Source organism: Diachasmimorpha longicaudata, chromosome 11 (genome assembly GCF_034640455.1).
Source record: "Diachasmimorpha longicaudata isolate KC_UGA_2023 chromosome 11, iyDiaLong2, whole genome shotgun sequence".
Classification (NCBI taxonomy): domain Eukaryota; kingdom Metazoa; phylum Arthropoda; class Insecta; order Hymenoptera; family Braconidae; genus Diachasmimorpha; species Diachasmimorpha longicaudata.
The window spans coordinates 2,253,196-2,275,951 of record NC_087235.1 but is presented as its reverse complement, the minus strand read 5'-3'; the positions used below and the strand labels follow the sequence as shown (position 1 = coordinate 2,275,951).

The 22,756-nt window shown below is 38.5% G+C and overlaps 2 protein-coding genes across 7 annotated transcripts in view; both read right to left on the bottom strand.

Moving 5' to 3' along the window:
• The window catches only part of Glurib (Glutamate receptor IB), a 385,770-nt gene that overhangs the window by 63,280 nt on the left and 299,734 nt on the right, over positions 1 to 22,756 (bottom strand). For 3 of the 4 annotated variants that reach the window (XM_064130822.1, XM_064130821.1, XM_064130824.1), the window contains exons 3-4: positions 17,379 to 17,506; positions 14,146 to 14,275 (exon numbers count right to left, since the gene is read on the bottom strand). In XM_064130822.1, coding sequence (XP_063986892.1) covers positions 14,146 to 14,275; positions 17,379 to 17,506 — 258 coding nt within the window. Of the gene's footprint in view, positions 1 to 6,435; positions 6,525 to 14,145; positions 14,276 to 17,378; positions 17,507 to 22,756 lie in introns of those variants that run through there. The other variant, XM_064130825.1, reaches the window with a different exon arrangement.
• LOC135167537 (facilitated trehalose transporter Tret1-like) lies at positions 1,922 to 6,615 on the bottom strand. Of its 3 annotated transcripts, none has more exons than XM_064130826.1 (4): positions 6,474 to 6,615; positions 3,584 to 3,661; positions 2,352 to 3,520; positions 1,922 to 2,281 (listed from the first exon to the last, which is right to left on the bottom strand). In XM_064130826.1, exons 2-4 carry the CDS (start codon positions 3,624 to 3,626, stop codon positions 2,015 to 2,017), a joined length of 1,479 nt encoding a protein of 492 aa, XP_063986896.1. In that variant the 5' UTR covers positions 3,627 to 3,661; positions 6,474 to 6,615; the 3' UTR covers positions 1,922 to 2,014. The 3 variants fall into 3 exon arrangements, with proteins under 3 accessions (XP_063986896.1, XP_063986897.1, XP_063986898.1); XM_064130827.1 differs by lacking the exon at positions 6,474 to 6,615 and adding an exon at positions 5,008 to 5,297; XM_064130828.1 differs by lacking the exon at positions 6,474 to 6,615 and adding an exon at positions 5,008 to 5,096 and having other exon boundaries at positions 2,352 to 3,484; positions 3,584 to 4,281.

The window sequence follows — 22,756 nt, the reverse complement described above, 5'->3', positions numbered from 1 at the left end:
TTTGCCAAACTTTAATTACTCATTCATAATTTTTCATTATATGTCCAACTATAATTCACAACGTTGTTACATACAAATGAGATAAGATCCTTCGGGACGGAGACGACATTACTAATGAAATACTGGAATGTCGATTAGATTTGGAGAACAGTGAATACCTCACTGACGCCGTTGCGCACAGTTATGGATGGAGGAACGTCGTACACAGGGTGTCCCATTTGAAACGATCCACCTAAATATCTCCTGAGGAGCTCAAGTGACAGGAAATATTTGAGGATTCGTGCGCTCATGAGTTCATAAGTTGTTGAATGTTACCACCGCTGAGTCGGAACACACCGATGAACCTCCACACACGTTTGCTCTACTTTTTTTCTCTTTTTCAGCGAAAGGATGCAAGCAGACGTTACCTCCAGATGGTGCATCCTGGGTCAGGCTAAGAAAGTCTGACTCTTCAGTTTAATACCAGAACTCACTTTCGTCCCATTTTCTGAGTGAAAACGCAGAAATGGACATGAATGAAATTGAGATAAAGTTCTTTCAAATATTATAGAATGCGGTGCGAAAATTAGTGATTTGGTAGGGATTAATAAATGACCTGATTTAAGCCCTGAGGTAATGTCGATATATTTTACAAACTTCTATTTACACTATTTGATAATCTTGAATTCGTAATAATTTTATAGTGCACTGTATGATTATAGATATGGTAAATCATATATATGATAATTAACCCCCGATAGTTTCCACATTTCGAACCTGATACACACCCCTGATTATTTGATAACTACCGCCTGATAATGTCCCTGAGAATGACATTGTGATACCCTAAGGTTGACGATGTGTGGCGATGCCTCCCGATCGCATTCCCCTCAACACCCCGCACATCCCCTCATTAAGGCAAAGACGTTTTATTGGGGTGAAACCTGCGATTACTATTTTAAAAAAGCTCCCTATGCTTGCAGCTTGCAAGTCTGACCTTGACAGCTGACAAATATGCGGGCATTAAATGCCCCCTTCGAAACCCTTCAACTAATGTCTCAAAACATTTATTGGAGTTTACATTTCAAATGTTTGTCAACAATTAATCTTCAGATGGAATGAATACGTCTTTGTACGATTAGTATTTCCTTTATTCTGGTGTTTCCACTTGAGATTGAAAAACATTTTTATGAGAGAAAATTCTAGGAAGTTTGAAGGTCATGTGTATGCTCTGTTTTCCTGAATGTATACAGAGGTGCATGAGTGGGACCATTGTTGATGAGAGACATCAGGTCCAGGGTGTTGTATCCCTTTAGTCTATTAGTTAGTTCTTTGAAGGAAACGAAGCAGAGCGGTGGTGCCTTTCCAGCGTATAAAATAAAAGAGTTAAAACAGGATTCACACGTCTGATCATTTAACCATTATCCCATTTCCAATAACATTTCCTGTCATTTGCCCCCCCCCCCCACCCCCCTCAAGAGATATTTAGGTGAATTGTTTCAAATGGGACACCCTGTACATGGCTGAGGGAAGATGGCAATGGTTCCCTTAAGGGAATGCGATTTAGTTACTGGGATGCGTAGATTCAACAGTGCTCAAGATATATCGTGGAAGAGAAACGGGAGAGAGGTTAAGAGATGAGTGAGTATGTACTAATACACTTGGTTCAACGTCGCACACGATCTTGATTGCATTAGATGCCTTGATTAAGCATTCGTTTTGTATTGACGATGGTACGGATGCACTTGCGGAGTCTCTCTGAGTAATTTTCCATTTGAGAGGCAAGGCTGGTAACCTGTGCCTCAGAGAATTTAACTGGGAGATTAAATTAGTCACTTGAATTTATGAATTTGTAATTTGTATATCGTGACAGTCTTGGAGAATTCGGTTAATCATCGTCAATCAATCGCAAAAAATTTGATCTCAATTTCTAAGAAACAACTGAGTCTGGAAACATTTTATTAAATCCTTGGTTAGTTTTCAACAGTATAAAAAGGGAATGAAGAGAAGGAAAATTGGAAAAGTTACTTTAACTTTAATTGATTGGATTGTTCAAAGTCGGTACTACACTGACTTTGCTCAAAGAATATACTCCGATATCGACAGCCTCTATTTCACTGGCTTTTCCCTTATTCTCTTTCTCCCTTCGCTTCACAAATCCTTCACTGAGCATTGTCTGTATTTCCGCTAAGCTCTTTCCTTCTGTTTCTGGCACATATACGCAAATCAAACACCAGATAATAAAAGTGATCACAGTCAGTTGCCACATTGCTGCAAACGTCCCAAATGTCTCAAACAATTTCTAGAAAATCATAAAACGACAATTGAATTAATGAATCCAACCCCAAACATCATTAAACTAAAATTATTACCTGATAAATTTCTATCGTCACTGTTGTTGTAATTGCGTAGTACAAAACAGCGCACACTCCAGCAATGACCTTCATATCAATTGAGAATAATTCCCCCAGATAAGCTATTGGCAGTGGATTAAATGCAAAACCAAAAACGATAATATAGATGATGATAAAAACACTCGGTATCCAGTTAAAACCCTTTACATCAACTCCGTATTCCAAAAGTGTGAAGAAGATGGAGAGGACGGCAAGTGAACCGAAGAATGGTGGACCAGACACCAGCAGGAGTCTTCTTTTTCCAGTGAACTTAACAACTGCCATGCAGACTATTCCGGAAATAACGACAGCGACTCCCGTTGCAATTATAGTAAAATCAACACCATCAAATTCCGCCTGTTTCATGATATGAGACTGAAAGGAGAGGATTGGTGCTGCACCAGTGACACCAATGGCACTGCTCAGGATGAGTTGGATCCAGCATGCTCGCCTGTTAGCAGGACATTTCGATGCCTTCTTCAATGTAGCGAAAAATCCAATGGCCCTGGTCTTATCCTCGAAGGAGACAATTCTCTTCACTTCCTCAAATTCCTTCTGGACATTTTCCTTGCCAAGTGTCCACTTGAGGACCTCTTCGGCCCGTACCAGTTGATTCTTCTGGGTGAGATAAACCGCACTCTCGGGCAGCCATATAAATGATACGATGAATAGTACAGGACCAGCAAGACTGATCATCGCCATCGTGAAACGACTGACACATAGACCAACAGTGTAGATGAATAGAATTCCTAGATTCAGTGAAACAGCATTCATGGTACCAAGAGGTCCTCTCGTACGTCTACTGCTGATCTCACCGATGTACATTGGAGCAACTGTGTAGGTGATACCACAGCCAATTCCAGCTAGAATTCTACCGATGCAGAGAGTATTGGGACTGTTAGCCAGACCGATTGCAATCCAACTGAACACTTTGGGTAGAGCACCAAATAGCAGTGTCAATTTTCTCCCAATTCTATCCATTGAGATCAACGGTATGATTGTACCAATGCCCACACCCAGGTACATTACACTAAGCACTAAAGCTTCTTGAGTTGATGTCAACTTGATTATATCATCTTCAGCGAATTTTCCAAGAGTTGGTGTGGGCCATCCTTCATGAAGACCACAGTCAAAGACAAGGAAATTGCCTAAAGTAAATCCAATTTATTCCAACAATCAATCAAAATCATACATTAAACGTGAGTACTCACAAACTAATCCTATGACAAACTGATGAAAAATCTCGAGATCCATTTTGGGTTGGGTAGTTCAGACGATTGACATTTCCGCTGAAACATAATTGCCTTCATGAAACACAGCCGATCTTGGCGAGCTTTATTTCTTCAGCAAGTGAGTCGGAACTTGGATGATCGTTAGATGTGGCGGAAGACAATTTCCCTTGACGATCGGAGAAATCAGAGGTTGGACAACGTTATCGCAACCGAATGCTGAATTTGGCACTGCGGGAAGTGGTGTCGCGGTGCCGACAGGACGTGATCGTCAAGGTACACCTGACACGAGAGGAGCGATGAACAGAGACCGAGAAATCAAGACCAACTCCTGAATTTCGATGATCCCACCCACCGGGTGGGCTGAAGGATTTAGTTGGAAATGTACCGAGTCGCGGAGTTCGCGATGGTCAGATACACTAGTCAACGTGGCAAAGGGTCAACACTAACTAGATTTCTACCCACATATCTCTTGGTCGAGATGCGCAATGTACCATAACGTGCTTCTATCTGACACACATGGTTGACGGTACGAATCTACTTGGTACGGTGTGACGAGTGATACTGCGACAACTGTCCTCCTCTAAACTGCATCAAACGCCATCCACTCATTCACTCTAAGCTCCCCTCTTCATCAAACTGGGCTTAGACAAGGTCCCACACAGTGTGACAGTTATGACCTGAGCAATACAATGTTACGTTAGTATTAACGCAGCATCCCAAACTGCCGAGCTGTGGACTGCCTTAACTTGGATTTACGATGGCCAAACGTACACCGCGATTACAACAATTTTAATGTACCATGAATATTGGCAATTGCTAGACATCGATAGAAATACCATATTGGAAATGTCCCGAAGAGGAAAGTGTCACCATTAAAGAAGGCAAATAACCAGTAATAGAAACCGACATTTATGGTTTGGTCGGCGGGTAAACGACATCAGATCGTTCTAGATTGATGACATCCGCGATGGAATCCGGTGCAATGGCTTCATACCCGTTATGACTCGCTATGACTCTCTAGTGACCCCAAAAAAATCGCATCGTCACAACAATGAAACGTTCTCACTGGTGGGCAAGGGCAATGATTCCCAGGAGATTTGGGGAATGAAGAAACCGAAATTTCATCTCTTCCAAGGAGCGTTAGTAAAATGAGGATATTAGGACAAGATGATCAGAGTTCAGTGTAAGAGTGGGATATTCCTAATGATACTTGCTGCATATAAAACTATGAATACCAGTGAAACCCTAGTCTCCTATCTCCCGGTGGAAACTTAGCTTAGGTTAAATCGCTTGATTCCCCTGGAGTTGTGGCAGAGAGGGGAAGTGAACTGAGTTCTCTCCCTACGAATCGTGCTTCCTCGTTCGAAATACTAATTAAGCAAAAAGTGGGGCTCGCTACGTGCCTCTGATTCATCCGGATACCTCCTTCCTCGCTTTCGTTGTACTCGTGTTCGTTTCCTTGGAAATGGCCCTCGTTGTCATTGTCGAATAGCACAAGGCGATCTCTGGGTGAAACGCGAGAGAGGATGAAACGCTAATTTTCGACAAGATGAGGTTAATGGATGCTTGTTGTTAAACCACTAATTAACACGTCAAAACTTATTCAACCAAGATTGGGAAAACCGATTTTTCCCTGTAATTATCAGTGATCAACTTCGGGAGATTGGGGAGATAATGATGATTAGCTTGAGATATTGTAAATTGTGATGGTAATTACTTCAGTTTTTTTAGAAGTCTCTCGATCACGTTTGGAAATGAGTGATCTGCGGTGGATATTTTTGATCAACATCAGTAGTCGTCCATTTCAGAAAAAAATCACTCAGAGGTATTTTTGGATAATTTCGTCATTGTTCTGTCGCAGAAGGGATTTTTGTATTTGAAGTTCATTCAATCATTCATTCACTCATTCAATCGTCTCGTCAAATAATTATAATTTTATATTTTTATTGTTCGGTCGGAATTCTCTCTTAAATTTTTCAATTATTTTAGTGAAACAAAATTTATTTAATACTCATTTATTACGATCGGGCTTAATGATCTTGTTGTGGACAAATTTTCGTCGGTCCTAATTCCTCCGTTTTATTGCAGACGCATTGGTCCCAATCTTTGGGCCTTTTTCGGCGTTTCTTCTACTATTCCTCTTTATCATAAGGAAAATAATATTTCAGGACCTCTTTTTGCTCTGCGTGTCCACAAAAAAACTCTCGTTTTATTTCATTTTAAGTTGATTACCTCTTTGTACCCAAGTGTTAAGATTCTTTAATTATTGAATCACCAGATGATGAGATTAATTTTCGGCTCTCTCTATTTGTGAGTTACGTCGTGTTCCGGTTACACTTTCCTTATAATTAAATTGAGTTTTCGATTTTAATCTAATACTATTTGGGATGCGTTAAATATGATTAAGACTTTTTTTCAGTTGTCCAAATTAGTAAAACAAAACAAAACAAATTAGTAAAAGAAAATCTACTCAATGTCTCAAACCCTGTGCGAGTAAACAAATCATGAATCGTCACAGCTGAAGGTTTTCCAAGTAAAAATCAAAAGATTATTTCCTAAAACAGCGAATGTCTGTTCTCTTCGTCCTCTGTTATTCTATTGCCGCAATGACTGGATGCTCGTGGTCAAGGTAAATGCGGTAATCGCGGAGTTATTACGATGATGGTACACTACTATGCGATATTCTTCCCAATGAGGGAACATCGATTACCTCATATCCTTGATCAATCCGTGATAATGGCGGGAAATCGCGAATATTTCTATCATCTTCTTCCGTCATATGTATTACTCGATAGTAATTACGGTAGCCGTTGATTACAGATGAGACTCACTTGCATTTAATGGTGACATGTGTTAAAACGAGTTTTACCAGGTGTTAATTGTGAAAATGACTGTTGGCTGAAAAATTCACTGATTGGAATGCTTCTTCGACTCGTAATGACATTCGGTGAGGGATGAACTACTGGATCGGTGGTATCACGTCTTAATTAATTATTCACACTCGGTATTATTGCGATGATTTGGTCGCTCGTTGAGGTCGCGATCCACTGACTTAATTATGTTTAATCCATCCGAATAATGACGACGGTAGCAATCACAGTCGTTAGTTTTCACAGTGTTAACTCAGACCATTGGAGAGGAAAACGAATGTCTGGATTAATTCACGATCAAGTGAAAAATGAAGACTGAAGGCCGGATTCAACAGATTAGGATTCAGCCGTAAGTACAGCATATCGAGTCGTGTAGTTTGTGTACATCAGTGAAGCCAATGGCACTGAATGTGTCCCCTCCTCAGTACTTTGCCCCCTTCTGAAATTTTATTCTGCCTTCGTTACTCTCCTCAAACATATTTATGATTTATATGTTTGTAGATTGTCGTTGATCAACTTGCTGCTCATCTTCACGTGATTTTTATGGTCAAGATCATGAGAACATGTGAATTATATATTTCTTTTGGGGTCAGGATGTCATATGATGAGAGCAGAAAATATCTGATTGATTTCTCACATATTTTATCGCAATAGTTACAGAGGGCATGTGAAAAATCCGAATGGGAGTTCAATTTTACTCAACTTTTACTTTATTTGGAGTCGTAAAGATTGATAGACATTTATCGCGAATGTTATGGGAGACCTTGGACCTTATGTACGCGATTTTGTCAGTTCATGATGCTAGGGATCATCGAAGCATGCGGTCTGTGGCGAAAATTTTTATCTATTTATTCAAATTTTTATGACAATCGTGATTTTATCGCGCATGGAAAACAGTGCGTATGCGAAATATATATTAATTTTATATATATTCTGGGAAAAAAATTAGTGTATCAGATATATGCTGAATATATTTGAGCGCATATGCATTTTTTTGGGAGGAATTTTTTTGGTCCTTTCTGGCCTCTTTTCTTCGGTTAATTCGCCTTTTGCGAAGATTTCCTCTCCTTACGGCCCTTTCTGTCTTCTTTTTTGGGTAATTGGCCCTTCGTGATGATTTTTTTCATTTTGCAGTATTTTTTACTTTATTTTTTTCGACTGATTTGTAAGGAAAAAAAATTGAGCACTCGTATGGTTTCGTTGCTTTCATAAATTTTCATTTTTCCAAATTTTTCCATCCAAAATATTTACAAATTCATTGGATGAAACGCCCTGTGAGTGAGTGCTAAAATGAGATAGGAATGTGTATTATACAGACAATTGGGATGACGTGTACGAAACTCGGATAAATTAGATTTCGAGGAGAACTGCATTTAACAAATATCGTGATGTTAGTGAGGAATTCAGAAGTTAGAAATGTCAGGGGGCAACATCATACGAATATTTAATTAATTATTTAGACAATTTATCGAATAGAATATTCTTCGTAATTGATAAATCACAGGGAGACGCAATAGTACAGTAGATAGTATGTACAGTATATTTAATCATGTGAATGCAAAGGCACATGTCGTAGGCAAAAATTGATGAGTAAAAAGATGAATTCCTTGGTTCGTGAGTGAAAAGCATTTAGCGAAGTTTTGTTTTCAAGAATTCAAGTGCTATTACGGAAAACAGGAGTGGTATCAGCTAGGAAAAAAATCTAGTGCTTGTACTGCAAGATTTATTGAGGAAATGAATATTTTTTTCCGTATTTGTGTGGAATTTTCACAAACATGAAATTTGAACAGAAATTATGAATCAAATGCGGAGAAATTTTATCTTCGTGGAAAGGGAACTTCTCGTAATCAGTGATAAGTTTTTTTTCTAACGCTGGTACGTAAATTGTTCTGATCAATTTTTCAATTGTTCTGATACAATATTTTATGATTATAAGAATGTTTGTTCATAAAATCTGGTTTTAATTTGCATTCTAATAAATAAATACTGAATGATATTCATTGAATATCAATTTTGTTTTATGAGACAGGTTTCACGAACATTTTCAAAAGTGTTTTTACTTCTTTTATAACGGACCAATAACCCAGGTAGGAAAAAACGAATGGGCCAACCTTGGTACAAGCACGGCCGCCGAGCTGCCGTAGCTCGGCACCCGGGCTCCAGCCAAACTCGCGCCGAACTTGGCTAGACCCTGGGATGATAACACGGGGCCAGGCCTGGGACCGAACTTTGGCCAGACTTCGGTCGCCGTACTTTGGCCGCACTCTGGGCTTACCATTCGGCCCGAAATTGGCCCAGGCCTGTTGCCGAACTTTGGCCGCACTCTGGGCTTACCATTCGGCCCGAAATTGGCCCAGACCTATTGCCGAACTTTGGCCGCATTCTGGGCTGACCATTCGGCCCGAAATTGGCCCAGATTTACGACCAGAGCTGTGGCCAGGCTCCAACCGTTGCCTGTATTGGGTTCAGAATCACCAATAAATATATGAACGGTATATCTGATAAGCAGACATGTATTTATTACCTTCAACATTATACAGAAAACAGTTTTATTATGTGACAAAACTTATATTTAAATTTATTAAATCTATTGACAAAAAAACTCAGCCAATCAAAAACTTTTTTCCTCCTATCGACATAGTACATGTTTTCATCCGATTTTGGTTGAACAGTTAAAGATATGCAGTGTTTGTATCTCCAATTTTCATGAAAGATAATCACAACTATGAGATTTTTCCGCGAACAGAATATGAAAACTCAAAAAAATGATTGCAGGTATAAATTGTAGAAAAATCTTTTGTGGATTATTTTCATCCGCTTTTAAAATAAATAATCTACGTAGATCATTTGAATCCGAAATTTAATACGACATACCATATTAAGTCTTAATAAACTCTCTCTTACAATCTAATAATATTAGCAGTCAGTCTTCAGAATTCGAAGATTGTATTAACAAAATATCCAACAAAATAACGCACCAATGTTATTTTTTAAATTAGTAGTTTAGAATTGATAAATTATCGTGCTTCAATTCAAGCATGAAAACAGTCATTATAATAGCAATATTATGGATAATTTATTCCGCTATGGATGATAAGAATTAATTCTTATATCCATAGACAATTGCTGATACGAATTATCCTGATAAGAATTATTTTTTCATCTCGGAAAGACGTCCTTTTTTTACAATAATGTCTTCTCCATCTGCAACTCCGGAACACAGAATGATATTTAGTTGCATTGATTGTGTGCTAGTTCTATATAATATTGCTTATTATATTCACTCTTTCAAACAAACTTAGAAATATAAAAAAGTCTTGGATAGGATTACATATAACTAATTAATTTCAACCCTTAAATTTGAAATCTTTGGGGAATATGGACGCAGTCCGATTGTGAAACTTCAACCTTATAAATATTATTTGACTTGAATCACCAAATACTGAAAACAGCTCTCAATGGCTGAAATTACTTTCATTAGAATTTTTCTTAAAAATTAAAAATCCACTTATTATTTTTCCCTTTAAACTTTTGGACATAATATTTAATCCCTGAACCAACAACGGATATTTATTCCCGTGATCTAACTTATGAGGAAATGACATAGAAAATACTTTATTATGCTAAGATACATCACATTCACTGCCCATTGATTAATTTTTTGCTCCATTCCCCGCGGTTCCAATTTGTCCAGAGTTTGTGTATTCTTGTCTCCAATGCTGTCAGTGAATACTTTGTTGAAATCATTGTCAATGTCATCTGAATCACCATCACAACCTGAGCCCCCAAGAATTGGTTCATCCCTGTCTCCAACGCTGCTATTGGATTCACTGATGCAATCATTAAGATGCTTATACGAGCCACAATCACCATCACCACCCGACCAACTATCACCACAAGCACTAGCATTATCATCGAGATGTCGAACATCGACATCTCCACTAATTTGATCCACAATAGATCCACTACGGATAGTTATTTCATTGGCTGTTGGCAAACTAACCTCTTCCTCATCGGCATTATTGCGTTCACTGTAATCCGGAGTTTTTTCTTTAGCGCCTTCTACGTTTACAGATTCTTTTTTCTTCAGTTGATGAAAATGTCTGTATTTTTTAACCCGTGAATATGAACTCTGAGACATATTACAATAGTAAAAGAGTAATATTAAAATAATAAATTGCCGCACACGACACTCATGTCTACTGCCACAATCAGACTACTCAACACGCCATCTTACGGGCTGTTGTCATAGAATGTGTGGTATACGGTGATATCCACGCATATTTTCCCCTGAAATAGTATGTTCAGAAGAAATAATGGTACCTTCGGAAGAAGGAGAATCAAAGGACGAAAAATTTAGTGAAGGAACATTCCCCATGAGAATTCAATTTTTGGAATGCTGTTCCATATGGGACCCAAGCCTGGCAAACCATGCCCCTTGTCTGCCTGGCCATGTCTCGGGGCAAGCTTGGTGACCCAAGCCTGGCAAGCCATGCTCTTTACCAGTCTGGCCATACCTCGGGTCAAGCGTGGTTGCCCAAGCCCGGCAAACCGTGCTCTTTGCCAGTCTGGCCATACCACGGGCCAAGCTTAGTGACCCAAGCCTGGCAAGCCATGCTCTTTGCCGGTCTGGCCATGCCTCGGGCCAAGCTTGGTGGCCCAGATCTGGCAAGCCAGTCTCGTGCCAGACCTGGCCCGTTTCGTGGACATTGGCATTTCCTACCTGGGAAGTTTGAACATTACTCAACATTGAGAGAAACTCAAAACGGAAGCCAATTCCTGGATTAAACGGAGAATCTATTAGACTGTTGTTTAATGTTCTGATTCACATTTTCTAACTATAGTGAATGCGATAAATGTGAAAAATTCATGTCCATTCGATAATATCTAAATGGAATTTCGCGAAATTGATGTGTTCTCGAATATTTAGTGTTATATCTGAATAATAGAAATTTTTGCAACATGTATGACCAGTTTTTATTATATCTACGAATCTATATTGACGTTTATTTCTTTTTTAATATTTAATACTCACAAAATCATATTTAAATATTTGATTACAATGAAGATGGTCATTATGACGTAAATCATTGAGTTGAATGGTAATTTCGAAAGAATTTTCCTTGAAACAACAAAATGATGATAGAATTCAGGAAAAGTTGACGTTTTAAATATAATCGAGTTTGCTGGATGTATTTTGCTGTTTTTACTAATTTATTCCACGAAACGTGATTTTTAATGATTTCCTTCGTCGTTTATCGTTAGCGGCATGCTGATTTTACTTACACGTGAAACCAAAAGGTGGCAATGTCCTATGGTATTATGCCTAATTGTTAACCCCATATTGTTACATAAGTGTGAAGTAAGTTTTCGAATGCCACAAGGTATCTGGTTCCTTTGTAATTTATCTGGACGAGACATAGTCGCGCGCCACCGTGCGCGATTTGGTTAATCTTAATTGTTGTGATATTTTTTATTTAAGTCACATTTGCGGTGAGCGCACCTTATTTTAACTACTGTATGAGTAGAGCATTTGAATTATAGGGATATAAAAAGTCAATGTAATATTTAAATTCAAAATAATTATACCAAAATGATCCTGAAGTAATCGCGTATGACGTTGAACACGTCATCATTTCGTAAACATGGATTTTTAAAAATTGCTGATATATTCACAGCTGATCTATTTCCCACTTGTAGGCAACATGCAAAATTTTAAATGTCTTGAAGTTGTAAGACGACTTGGAAAATACAGGAGTTTCGATAAGATATAGATATTTACATTTGATGAGTAACTTGTTTCATTTCCATTTTCTAACTAAGTTTTTATTTTCTACTAATTAACTCATCCTTTGACTTGATTTACTTGATACTTGTGTACTTGTGAAATTCAAATTGTGCCGCTGTGAATGTATCTACCAATCACGAATAAGTGTTACGGAATATCGATATGTTCGATTCGATTCGAGATTTGAGGTGTATGTCCTTTTTACAAAAGGATATGTTCAGTACTATAAACTGTTTGAATAAAGCCTAGACGTTTTTTAATATATAAGCCTGAAACGGCGCTGGTTGGAAGGCCTGGACCAGTCTTAATAAGTCAGCTTGGGCCAGCCCTCGTTACCAGGCCTGGCCCCACGTTACATTCCAATGCTCATCCACTATTGATCCAGGCTTGGATGCCAAGCCTGATCCAAGCTTACCTACTCATGGGAATAACTTGGGTGAAGCCTGGGCCATTTGTGATTTTCTACCTGGGTATGAACGAGGCTCACTACTGGGCTTCGGGGTGACCTATCGAACTAACGTTGGCCCTAGATTGGCATCACCATTGGTTGAAACTAGACACATCTTAGGATATGCCAGTCTTGGCAGTTTAGAGTTAATCAAGCTTAGCCTTGTTGTCAATGCTTGGCAGTTTCTACCAGGGACAGCTTGATTTCCCCCCTTCTAACCGCTGTGAATATGGATACTTTATAATCCAATATTTATGTCCGACGTCGTTGTATTAATCATAATTATGCTGAGCAATAAAGCAAGAATGTTTATAAGTTCGAGAGATACAATAGAGGCAAAACTTTCAAGCGAGTGTTTCAAGATAGTCAATTCTGCCAGAATCAGGAGAAATATTTTTTCTTCTAATGTTATACTTTTGTCCCTCGGCGGGTGCTCGGCATTTATCGGAGCAGCCGTGCAAGACGGCTGTAAAGTCTCAAAGTGCGAAGATAGCGAGGGGTCGTTGCTTCCAGAGAACAAAAAGAAAATCTACAAAGTATATTTGCATTTACATTCAGTAATTAAACCGCCACCCCTCTTTTCTCATAAATTCCAACTTATTAAAATCCATGATTTCTCGCTGGGGAAACAATAAATGACGCATCTGCATATTTTTCGGTTTCGCCATTTGTTTTTCACATTCAATCTCTATGATAGAATTACAAATAAAAAGAAAAATTGAGGGTGGAATAGGTATTTTCGTGTGAATCATGGGAGGGCGTTAAAAGTTTTCATAAAACTTTTTACTGTTGCACGTAGAAAATCGAAAAATTATGGTGCAGAACCTCTCCCCCCAGGTCCAAAAAAACTACCCTTTTTCAATCAACTGATCGATATCAATGGGCGCAGTTTGTAGTTATAAAAATTCAATTTGGAATCGTTACCCTTTCGGTTTTTTTTTTTCATGAAAAAACGATTCAGAACTTGTTTAGGCATTTCCCAAGTTTGGAGTTTAAAATCTCGAGTGAATGCTGGGAGCATAAGGGACGGAGCACGGCATAAGAGTACGAAGAAAGTGGAAGGGGATGGAAAATGTGTGGTCGAAGAACAGAGAATGGGGTGGAAAAAAAAATTTTATGAAAAAAGATGAGAGTGTTTGGTGTGTGCATGGCCAGGAGTTTTGGAAGTTAGTTGCGATTTACTCGGCATACCTGCCGTTTATTATGTATGCCACACAGTATAGGTACCTAATATCGGGCCAGGGGTGGAAAGTTGGCCACTGGAGACCTCCCGAAGGCTATAAAAATACGGGGGGGTGAGACTTGGCGAGACGATGGCGAAGCCGGAAGGGAGAAAGAGGAAATATAGAGCGGAAAAGATGGTGAGTGGGTGGAAGGGTGGGAAGAGCTGTAAAATGAGAAATGCATGCCGAGAGGGCATAGGGAAGAGACTCACCGTCGTGGGAGTCGTAGAGGTAGATGATTTTCTTCCAGCCATAGTGTCGCACCGTGTCGATGATAGCACGATGGTAATCCGGGCGCATGCTTATGGCGAAGTCGAGAAATCCCGAGGAAGGTGTGAGTACCTGCAATCACAAATTCCATTTTCATTTTCTTTGGATACTGGAAAAAAAAAATTCTGGGATTTTCCTTGGATTTTCAAATCATTGGATGGTTGATATGTGTGAACGTGATGGTATTAGATTTTTTTCCTGCGGTGATAGGAATTTATTATTGAAATTTTAATTTAAAAATTGTAAAATTCGTAATAATCGTTCATTCAGAAGAAATTCTTCGGAGTTTTTCAATTTTAATATTATTTGAATGATGGAGTATTGAAAAATCTTATAATTTCTTATAATCTCTTAATTTATCTTATAATTTTTCATACTGTGCTGACGATTCTTGTTAAATAACAGCAACGAAATGGTTTTTCCTCACTGTTATTTGCGGCATAGCTCATATAAATGGTATGTAATGTATAATATATAGTATATAATGCTTAATATATAAAGTATAATGATATGAGAGGTGCCCGACGATGCGCCGACATTGGCAAAAACTGTGCGAGTCTCGGCCTAACGTTGGCCGCCTCTCATCTCGTTCGAGCTCCTGTATGAAATCAATATATTAGATACGTTTTTGGCAATATACTCACATATTTATTGAATATGTACTTTCAACTGAGGGGCCCATAGCGCGTTCCCATAGCTAATATTGAATAATTCGATAAATGACAAAATTTCTGTTAATTGCGATCCTCTTTTTATTGGATATGATAACCAATTTCCCTAATGATAATGAAAATTCTCATTTTAATTGAAACATCAGGGATAATTGAAGAATTCGAGCATTTAAAGCCTCACTTCACTCATCCAGAACTAAATAACTTGAACCTCGACACTAACTAACATCATATATTCCCCCATAATTTTTTTATTGATTCCATAATTACCCACATTGATCATTGCATTCTGTTGGAATATAGCCTCAGTCTTTTGAGACTTGATTTTATGAGTCTATGGTTTCAAAAATGTATCAACATGAAGAGAGAGAGAGAGAGATCTCTAGACATAAACACAAGCCATGAGGTAATGTGGCAAAGGAACTGGGGATCCTTTGTCACATTATGACGATTTTTCTTTTTAGTCTAGTTGACCACTTCAGTCTGCTGTAGCAGGTCGTAGAGTACAGACATTTCTTCCTCGAGTAATTTTTCAATAAGCGATAATTAAGAACATTTAAATCCACTGCGTTAAAAAGTTATTTCTCTGTCCCCCATATTCCATTACATTCACCACAAATTAATCAAATTTCATATTTTTCCCCCAAAATGGAGTCAACGCGTGCGATCCTGTCAAAGCCATCCGCTCAGGAATTTTTCCGGTACACATAGTTAACATCCCTTGTATAAAATCGCACCGACTAGTTTCCCTGTCATTCCACCCCCACGACTCACCAGTGAGACGTGCAGATAACCAGTCGATCCGATTTGCTGTATTTTCATGTACTGGCAATGAAAAATCGAAACATCCGATTGTCCATTTAGCGATGATTGTTTTATTTCCTCTTCGGTTTTTCTCCCACTTCGTTGTGGTATTTTTTTTGTTACCTAATTCTTTCATCATGAATAAAATAGAAAAAATGTAATTCAATTTATTTAGTGTCCCCAGGTACACCAAACACCGCGTCCAGCGGATCGATCGAGCCCTTCCATGCAACCGACGCTGGTGCGTTTTCCAATTTACATTTTCGAATGAAATAGTCCGGTATAGTAGCCCCTATCCTATCTCCTTTCTCCCCCATTTCCCCTCCCCTGGTAAATTTATTTGGTGCATTGACTATATAGACACATTTCATATATTCGTATGCTAAGTACATATACGGTGTTTCATTATTTCACGATGTTCAAGGATGGAAATGGAATAATCGATAATATTTTGGTGAAGAGGTCAGATAATTATGCGGTAAAAAAGTCAGGGAAATTGTAGTTATGAGAAACAATTCGGAAATGTTAGTTTTAATAGTAGAATGATTGTAACTCAAAAGATCATAACTTTGAAAATTTATTGATTATCCAAAAGACGACTGATCGATATTATCTTCGTTTCCGCAGTTCGACCAATCGAAAAGGCCAAAAAATCAACAAATAGACTGGACAAATAGACTGGACACCAGGTAATTTTTAATTACGTGAAATCAACGAACCGCAGGTAACCCAGACTTCATCAAAACCAATTAGGGATTATCTCCGAAAATCCGTTAATGACAAAACGAAATCAACTTAAACCGTACGCACAAATGGGGATTAGGACGGTAGGAGACTGCTCGGTGAGAGGAAAATTTCTGATCATGTAGGTCATGTTGTCAAATGAGTAGATACTTTTTTAGAAGAAATGTTGTATTGAAAGGATAAGTAAAGAGAAGGGATGGAGGAAAATGAGAGATACCCTGTGATATTTATTAGGGGAAGTAAATTATTTTCAGTGATTAAAAATGTTCAAGTCTTTTAATTATTTTTTCGTCGGTTAAGAGCTTTATTGCTTTGCTATTGCAACATCAGAGTTTTCACCTGAGCCACATTTTATCGTAATTTTACGGACATTTTACGACTTCGTTCTTCAATTTTGTAGGTTTAAAGTAGCTCTACTCTTTCACTAAATTCAGAAATTATCAAAAACTACGACGAAGTTTTTAAAAACTCGATCACATTTGGAATCGCAATTTTTTTCTCACCTTAACAATTATTTTAGTTATAAAAAAAAGATTAAAAAACCGGACCTTAAGTCGAAGATTCAAAAAAAAATCACAGATTAAAATCTGAATTTTGGATCGTAAAACTTAAAAAAAAGAACAAAAATTCTAACTCTTTGCTAAACATAATCCATTTTTTAAAATACACTTCTTATTATTTGTTTATCAGGAAAAAATATTTATCAAAAAATAAATTTTCTCCAAAGTTTACTGAAAAAAATACTGATTTTGTAGGAATTTTCTTGAATTATACTCATGCAATTATTTAAAAAATCAGGTAATGGAAAATATTCAAAAGCAGCGCATCCGGTCGGTAAAATACCGACCGCAGGGTAGAGCTACCTTAACAAGCAAATTATCTTTCATCCCTGTGCTGCTACCCCTACAAGAAAAGAACGTAATAACAAGAACAATCACTAGAATTGTTTCTCTTACCTTTTCCGGAAACCAAGGTGTGACAAAAGGCATCTGAAAAGTATTGCTGTACGAGTGCAGAGTGTCGAACGAGTCAGGACTGACAGCCCCCAGCATCGAAAACACGCCCCGGCTGAATTGATGGCAAACTTGAACAAAAAGAATAGGGAAAAGGCGCATTTTAGATTAGCATGACAAAGGCACCTCGTCACGGAGAGACTTCCATTCTTCCGTTTTTTTTTACAACTCCAATTGCATCTGTAGTCCCTGGAATTCTCATCCCTCTTCATCCCTTCTTATTCCTTTTATTCTATTTCGAGTCTCCATTAGCGTCCCACACCAGCACACCTACCCCTCCCATCCCCCGGGCCTCATCCACCAGCAGAATACAAACCGTAGGATACTCATAATTAAACAACAAAGTACGCACATTCTGGTGAATAATTTTCCCCCAAAAAGTTGAAAATTATGAACGCAATTGTGCGCAGAAAAGACTGACTATGTGTGTCAGATGCATTAAAAAAGTTAAAAAAAGAATAATTAAAACCACGAAATATGCTCACATTTTTCCACCTCGAAATATAATCACGAATAATTACATCGTAATTTTCAGTTTCTTTGTTTCATTTCTCTCCATAATTCACAGTTAGCGGAGAGGAAAATCCAGCCACTGACATTGCATTTCAAAAAATTATTTGTCGGAGGTATATTCCTGAAATAGCAGCGAGAATGAAAGTCCACGAATCAGTCGTACGTCGAGGTGGGAATTAACAATTGGACCGAGCCTGGACCAAGCTTGGAACGACATAAGCCGAGCCTGTTTCTAGACTGGCATCATAGCTTGGGGTGAGTGTGGGATGTACAGGGCTTGAAACATTGAACCAAACATGGCAAGTTCAACTTGGTCCAAGGGTGAGGCTCAACGTAGGCCCAACATAGGCCCACCAATATAAAGCAGGCTTGATCCAAGCTAATCTAAACCAAAGCCTGGCGTCAACCAGGCCTTGGAATGAATTAGATTGGAAATCAAAATTAACACATATTTATTTTATTTTCCATTCAGAACATTGTTGTGAAAATCTGCTATCAAACATGTTTCGTCTCCACCAGCTCTTCACCTTTTTTCTCTCAACCCTAAAATCGCGCGAAGATCAAGAACCTCCGAACCCGTCATTTATGGTGGGGAACTCCCCAATTTTTACTAGCACCCATATGCTGAACACACTTCTAGAAGACTCGGTCAGAGATTTATGACTTCAAAAATGTCAAATTTCTGTCGTTCTTCAAGTCACACGCTCTCTACTCTCACCATCAATAGAGCACACCAATGAGTTCGAAGGTTTTTGGCCCACCAAACAGAAAAACAACAAATAATTGTATTGCACTTTCCTTACTCTTGCTTCGGACTCTCGCACGAGAAAAACTAGAGGAGAGTTCAGTTCGTTTTTGGAAGTGAAGTTAGAGTGAAGTCATAAGTTTTTTTGTATACATTGTACGCAAAGCCCTATCCAATAAAAAATAGCAAATAGTGTTTGAAGCACCTAATGTCAGTGTCATGTGATTATTACTTTCCCTCAACTTTCTTCTCACGCAGTTCTAACACCTTGAGAGACTTCAGAGAAAACATCACATCTCGAGTGATATTGATTTGGTAGCTCGAGTGTATCAACTCTGGGTTCATACAAACACTTAAACATAATCTATGAAAAACGTCGTATTGCATACGTTAAGTCGTGCAGGTGATGTCCATTTAATTAATCAACTTGAAATTAATGGGCCATTAACATAAGACAATTGTTGATTTTTTAAATGAAAATAAAAAACAATCGACTCCAATCAATTTTCCATAATTTTATGACCCCATTGGTATGACCTTCGACTGCAGCCTGGCTGGGACAGGTTGAACCAGGCTATGAACTAGGCTGACTACCAGGCTTCGGGGTGACCTATCGAAATAACGTTGGCCCTAGATTGGCATCACCATCGGTTGAAGCCAGACACATCCTAGGAACTGCCAGGCTTGTCAGTTTAGACTTAGCCTTGTTGTCAAAGCTTGGCAATTGCCATCGAGGCGGGGGTTCCTCGTATTCGCAGTGGGGACGAGGTGATGGAAGTGGTGGAGAAGGAAGGAGGGAGCAAAAGTGTCGGCGCCAGTTCACTTGGCTATCCAGGGATGTGGAAGATATGCATTTTTTTTTGCTGAAGAGTGCCGCGAATAACCGAAGAGCGAGGGAGATGGGTTGATGCCCTGTAGCTCATCTCATCCCCCTCACCAACGGCACCGATGGTTCGGACTCGGCGAACTTGGACAGCATCCAGAAAAATGATGGACACCGAACGAGACAGCGATTTTCCGGAGGCAAGAAAACTGTTTAAAACGATCTGCGGAGAAAATGTTTACGAGATATGACAGAGCAAGCCAACAAATTCCAAATTTTTTTTATTTCTTGAATTTCATTTGCCATTTATCAGTCCAAGTGGTACCACTGAATAGAAAAAATTCTAGAGGAGGAGGAGCTCAAGTGAGAGATAGAATAATATGACAGAAATGTCGGTGGAAATAAAAATTTTCAGTCGGTAGATTGGACGAGACGGTAGTCTGAATTACCCGAGTGGAAATTGAACTCAGGTTCAGATGAAAGTCGGGTTAAAGAAACTAGACCTGATTATGGATCAGAAACTGGTCGAATAATAGGATCAGATTCTGACCAAATGTGTAACGAAGTTTTTCACCAGAATTTTCTCAGATCAAGTTGACCCGAATTTGACGGAATCATTTGATCCAGTTTGGATGATAGATTAGGACTGGATTAAAATTCTCATTGGTGATAGTTAAGGTACACATTACCGCAATTAACCAATTAAAATTTTCCGCGGATTCAATGACTAGACGATATAATATTATTTCAATCGATCAGCTACGAAAAACTGCCGAGAGGGACTGACGATGATGGCGAGCCGGGGCAAAGGGAAAGGTAGCCAGTGCACCCTACGTTGGAAGACCGTCTGGGGTACGTCGAAGATCAACTTAAAGTCACCTTAACCTCCGGGACAAATGGAGGTAAGTGTCAACCAGATTTCGACCTCGCAAGCCGACCCACACGAAAACAAGTTAAAAGCTCGTTGACATCTTGACTCGACTGACCAAAATTTGGATCAGCAGATATCAGGCTGTCTGATCTCAGCTTGAAATGATCTCGCCGGCACCAGATCCTGATCAGGACCTCACCAGTGCTGCCATTATTTTTTATCAGAACCTGATCGATTTGTATTGTTGATCGATCCGATCATATGGAGCTGTTGATGACTGACCTGGCTATGGTCCGATCAATTACTGATCCTAACTCAGAGTACCTGACCCGCATTTCCACCCGGATAAGCCTAATAAGCCTAATGCTGTCCAATGGAACTTGACTACTGAGAGCTAGAGGGCAAGTGACAGAAAGAAAGAAATGAAAGGACTTGAAGGAGAAAACGACAAAAAATGTAATAAAAGAATTGTCTCTTTTGGGAGGAGCGGTAGACAATCGGCTCAACGGAATCATGGCCCCGTTTTATTGATTACAGTTCACTCAGACCCGTGACCTCGCTTTTTTCTCACTCAGTCATCCCTCCAACCCCCTCCTCCCTTCCAGCCCGAGTACTAATACGATAAAGCCACTCATACAGGCTTCGGGGTAGATTGAAGAAAACGTTTCAACGATCGCCTCCTGACTCTTATATACCCCACGATGTTACAACTCCCTCAATCCCACCATTTTCATCCCCACCAGCATCTATGTGGACATTCCCTCGAGCTACAACTAACCGAACAAACTTCGCCGCAATATCACTTCTTATCGGTGCCATCCATTATTTTCTGTCACTTGGAATCCGCTTTTATTCGATTTTTCTGGTGCATCAACAAGAAATTTGTGATGCTTCACTTTCCCATTTTACTGATGTCTAGAGCTTGGCAAAATGGATAATGTACAGAAATCCTACGGGTTTATTTTTTTTATCGATTTATTAAGAGGAGAAAGAACGTCTGCTGTAATTATAAAAATCATTATTGAAAATTTAAAAATGGAATGAGCTGTGAATTCAGATTAGCCGGCTTAGACGACTGAACCACTGAGGAATATGCGTGAGAGAGTTTCAAGATATCGATAGTATCGATGTTCGCCCTTTTTATAATAGGGAACGGCGGGGCAAAATGGACCGGTCATTGTAAGACGGGATATTCATAATTTGCCACATCACAGAAAATTGTGGAATAGGGTTTTGGATGGGGTAGGACAGGTCCCAAGTTTAACAAATCATATTAAATACATAAATAATTAAGTACTATGTTGATATAATTTTGCAAGAACTAATTGATGTTGTCAAATGTTCACAGCTGTTGTTGTGTAAAGTTTTAAATGTTCATAGGACAACAAAGCATTCTGCAATTATTGATGGGTTTGTTAGTCTCAAAAAAATGAAAATTCAATTTGTTTTCTCTCAAATGTATTAATTTAAAAGAACCAGTTCAAATGTCGTAGGTGGAATTAATCCGTTGTAAAAAAGTTGCAAAATATCGCCTAATTGAAAAGACGTGTCACCAATCTGGTTAGTATTCTTGATTAATAATGATTAACCATTGTTCTGTCGCAGAAGGGTTTTCTTTCTGTTTAAAATTTCATAGTTCTGTTAAATTATAATAATTTGTATTTTTATTATTCAACTAGGATTTCCCCAGGATTTTATGGTGGACCAATTGCTATGGTTTTACTCCTCCGAATGATTTTATTGTGGACCAATTTATGGTTCCTAATCCTTCGAAGGGTTTACTACCGCGCTCTATCATAAAGAAATTGAAATTGTAGAATCTCTCCATGGTCCGCGTGATCGCCTAAGGATTGTCGTTTTACCTAATTTTAACTTAGTTCCATATTTCTACTCACGTAAGACATTACAATTATTGAATCTCCAGTTGATCATACCAAGTTTTTACATTTATTATATCAGCTGTCTGTTTATGAGTTACATCGTTTTCGGTTACACTCCTCCTTCTATTTAATTAAATTTAATTCAGTTTTAATAATAATTTTGCTAAAAATAACAATTGTTTGAGATCTCTTAAATATAATCCTAATTTCATCGAGTATAATTAATAAAACAAATTAACGAAAACATTCCACAATCACCTCCTTAGTGTCCCTACCCTGTGCGAGTGAACAAGCATTATATTTTTTTAGCGTTTCATATTATGCATTTTTAATTAATCGTGGATAAATAGAAAAATCTTTATCAACAATGTTTCTGCATTTTATTGGAATTCTAAAAAGTGAATTATCTAACGGTGACATGATAATTATTTATTCTTTTTGGTATATGAAACATCCTCAACCCGTTGAACTAATTCCGTACTCAATTGT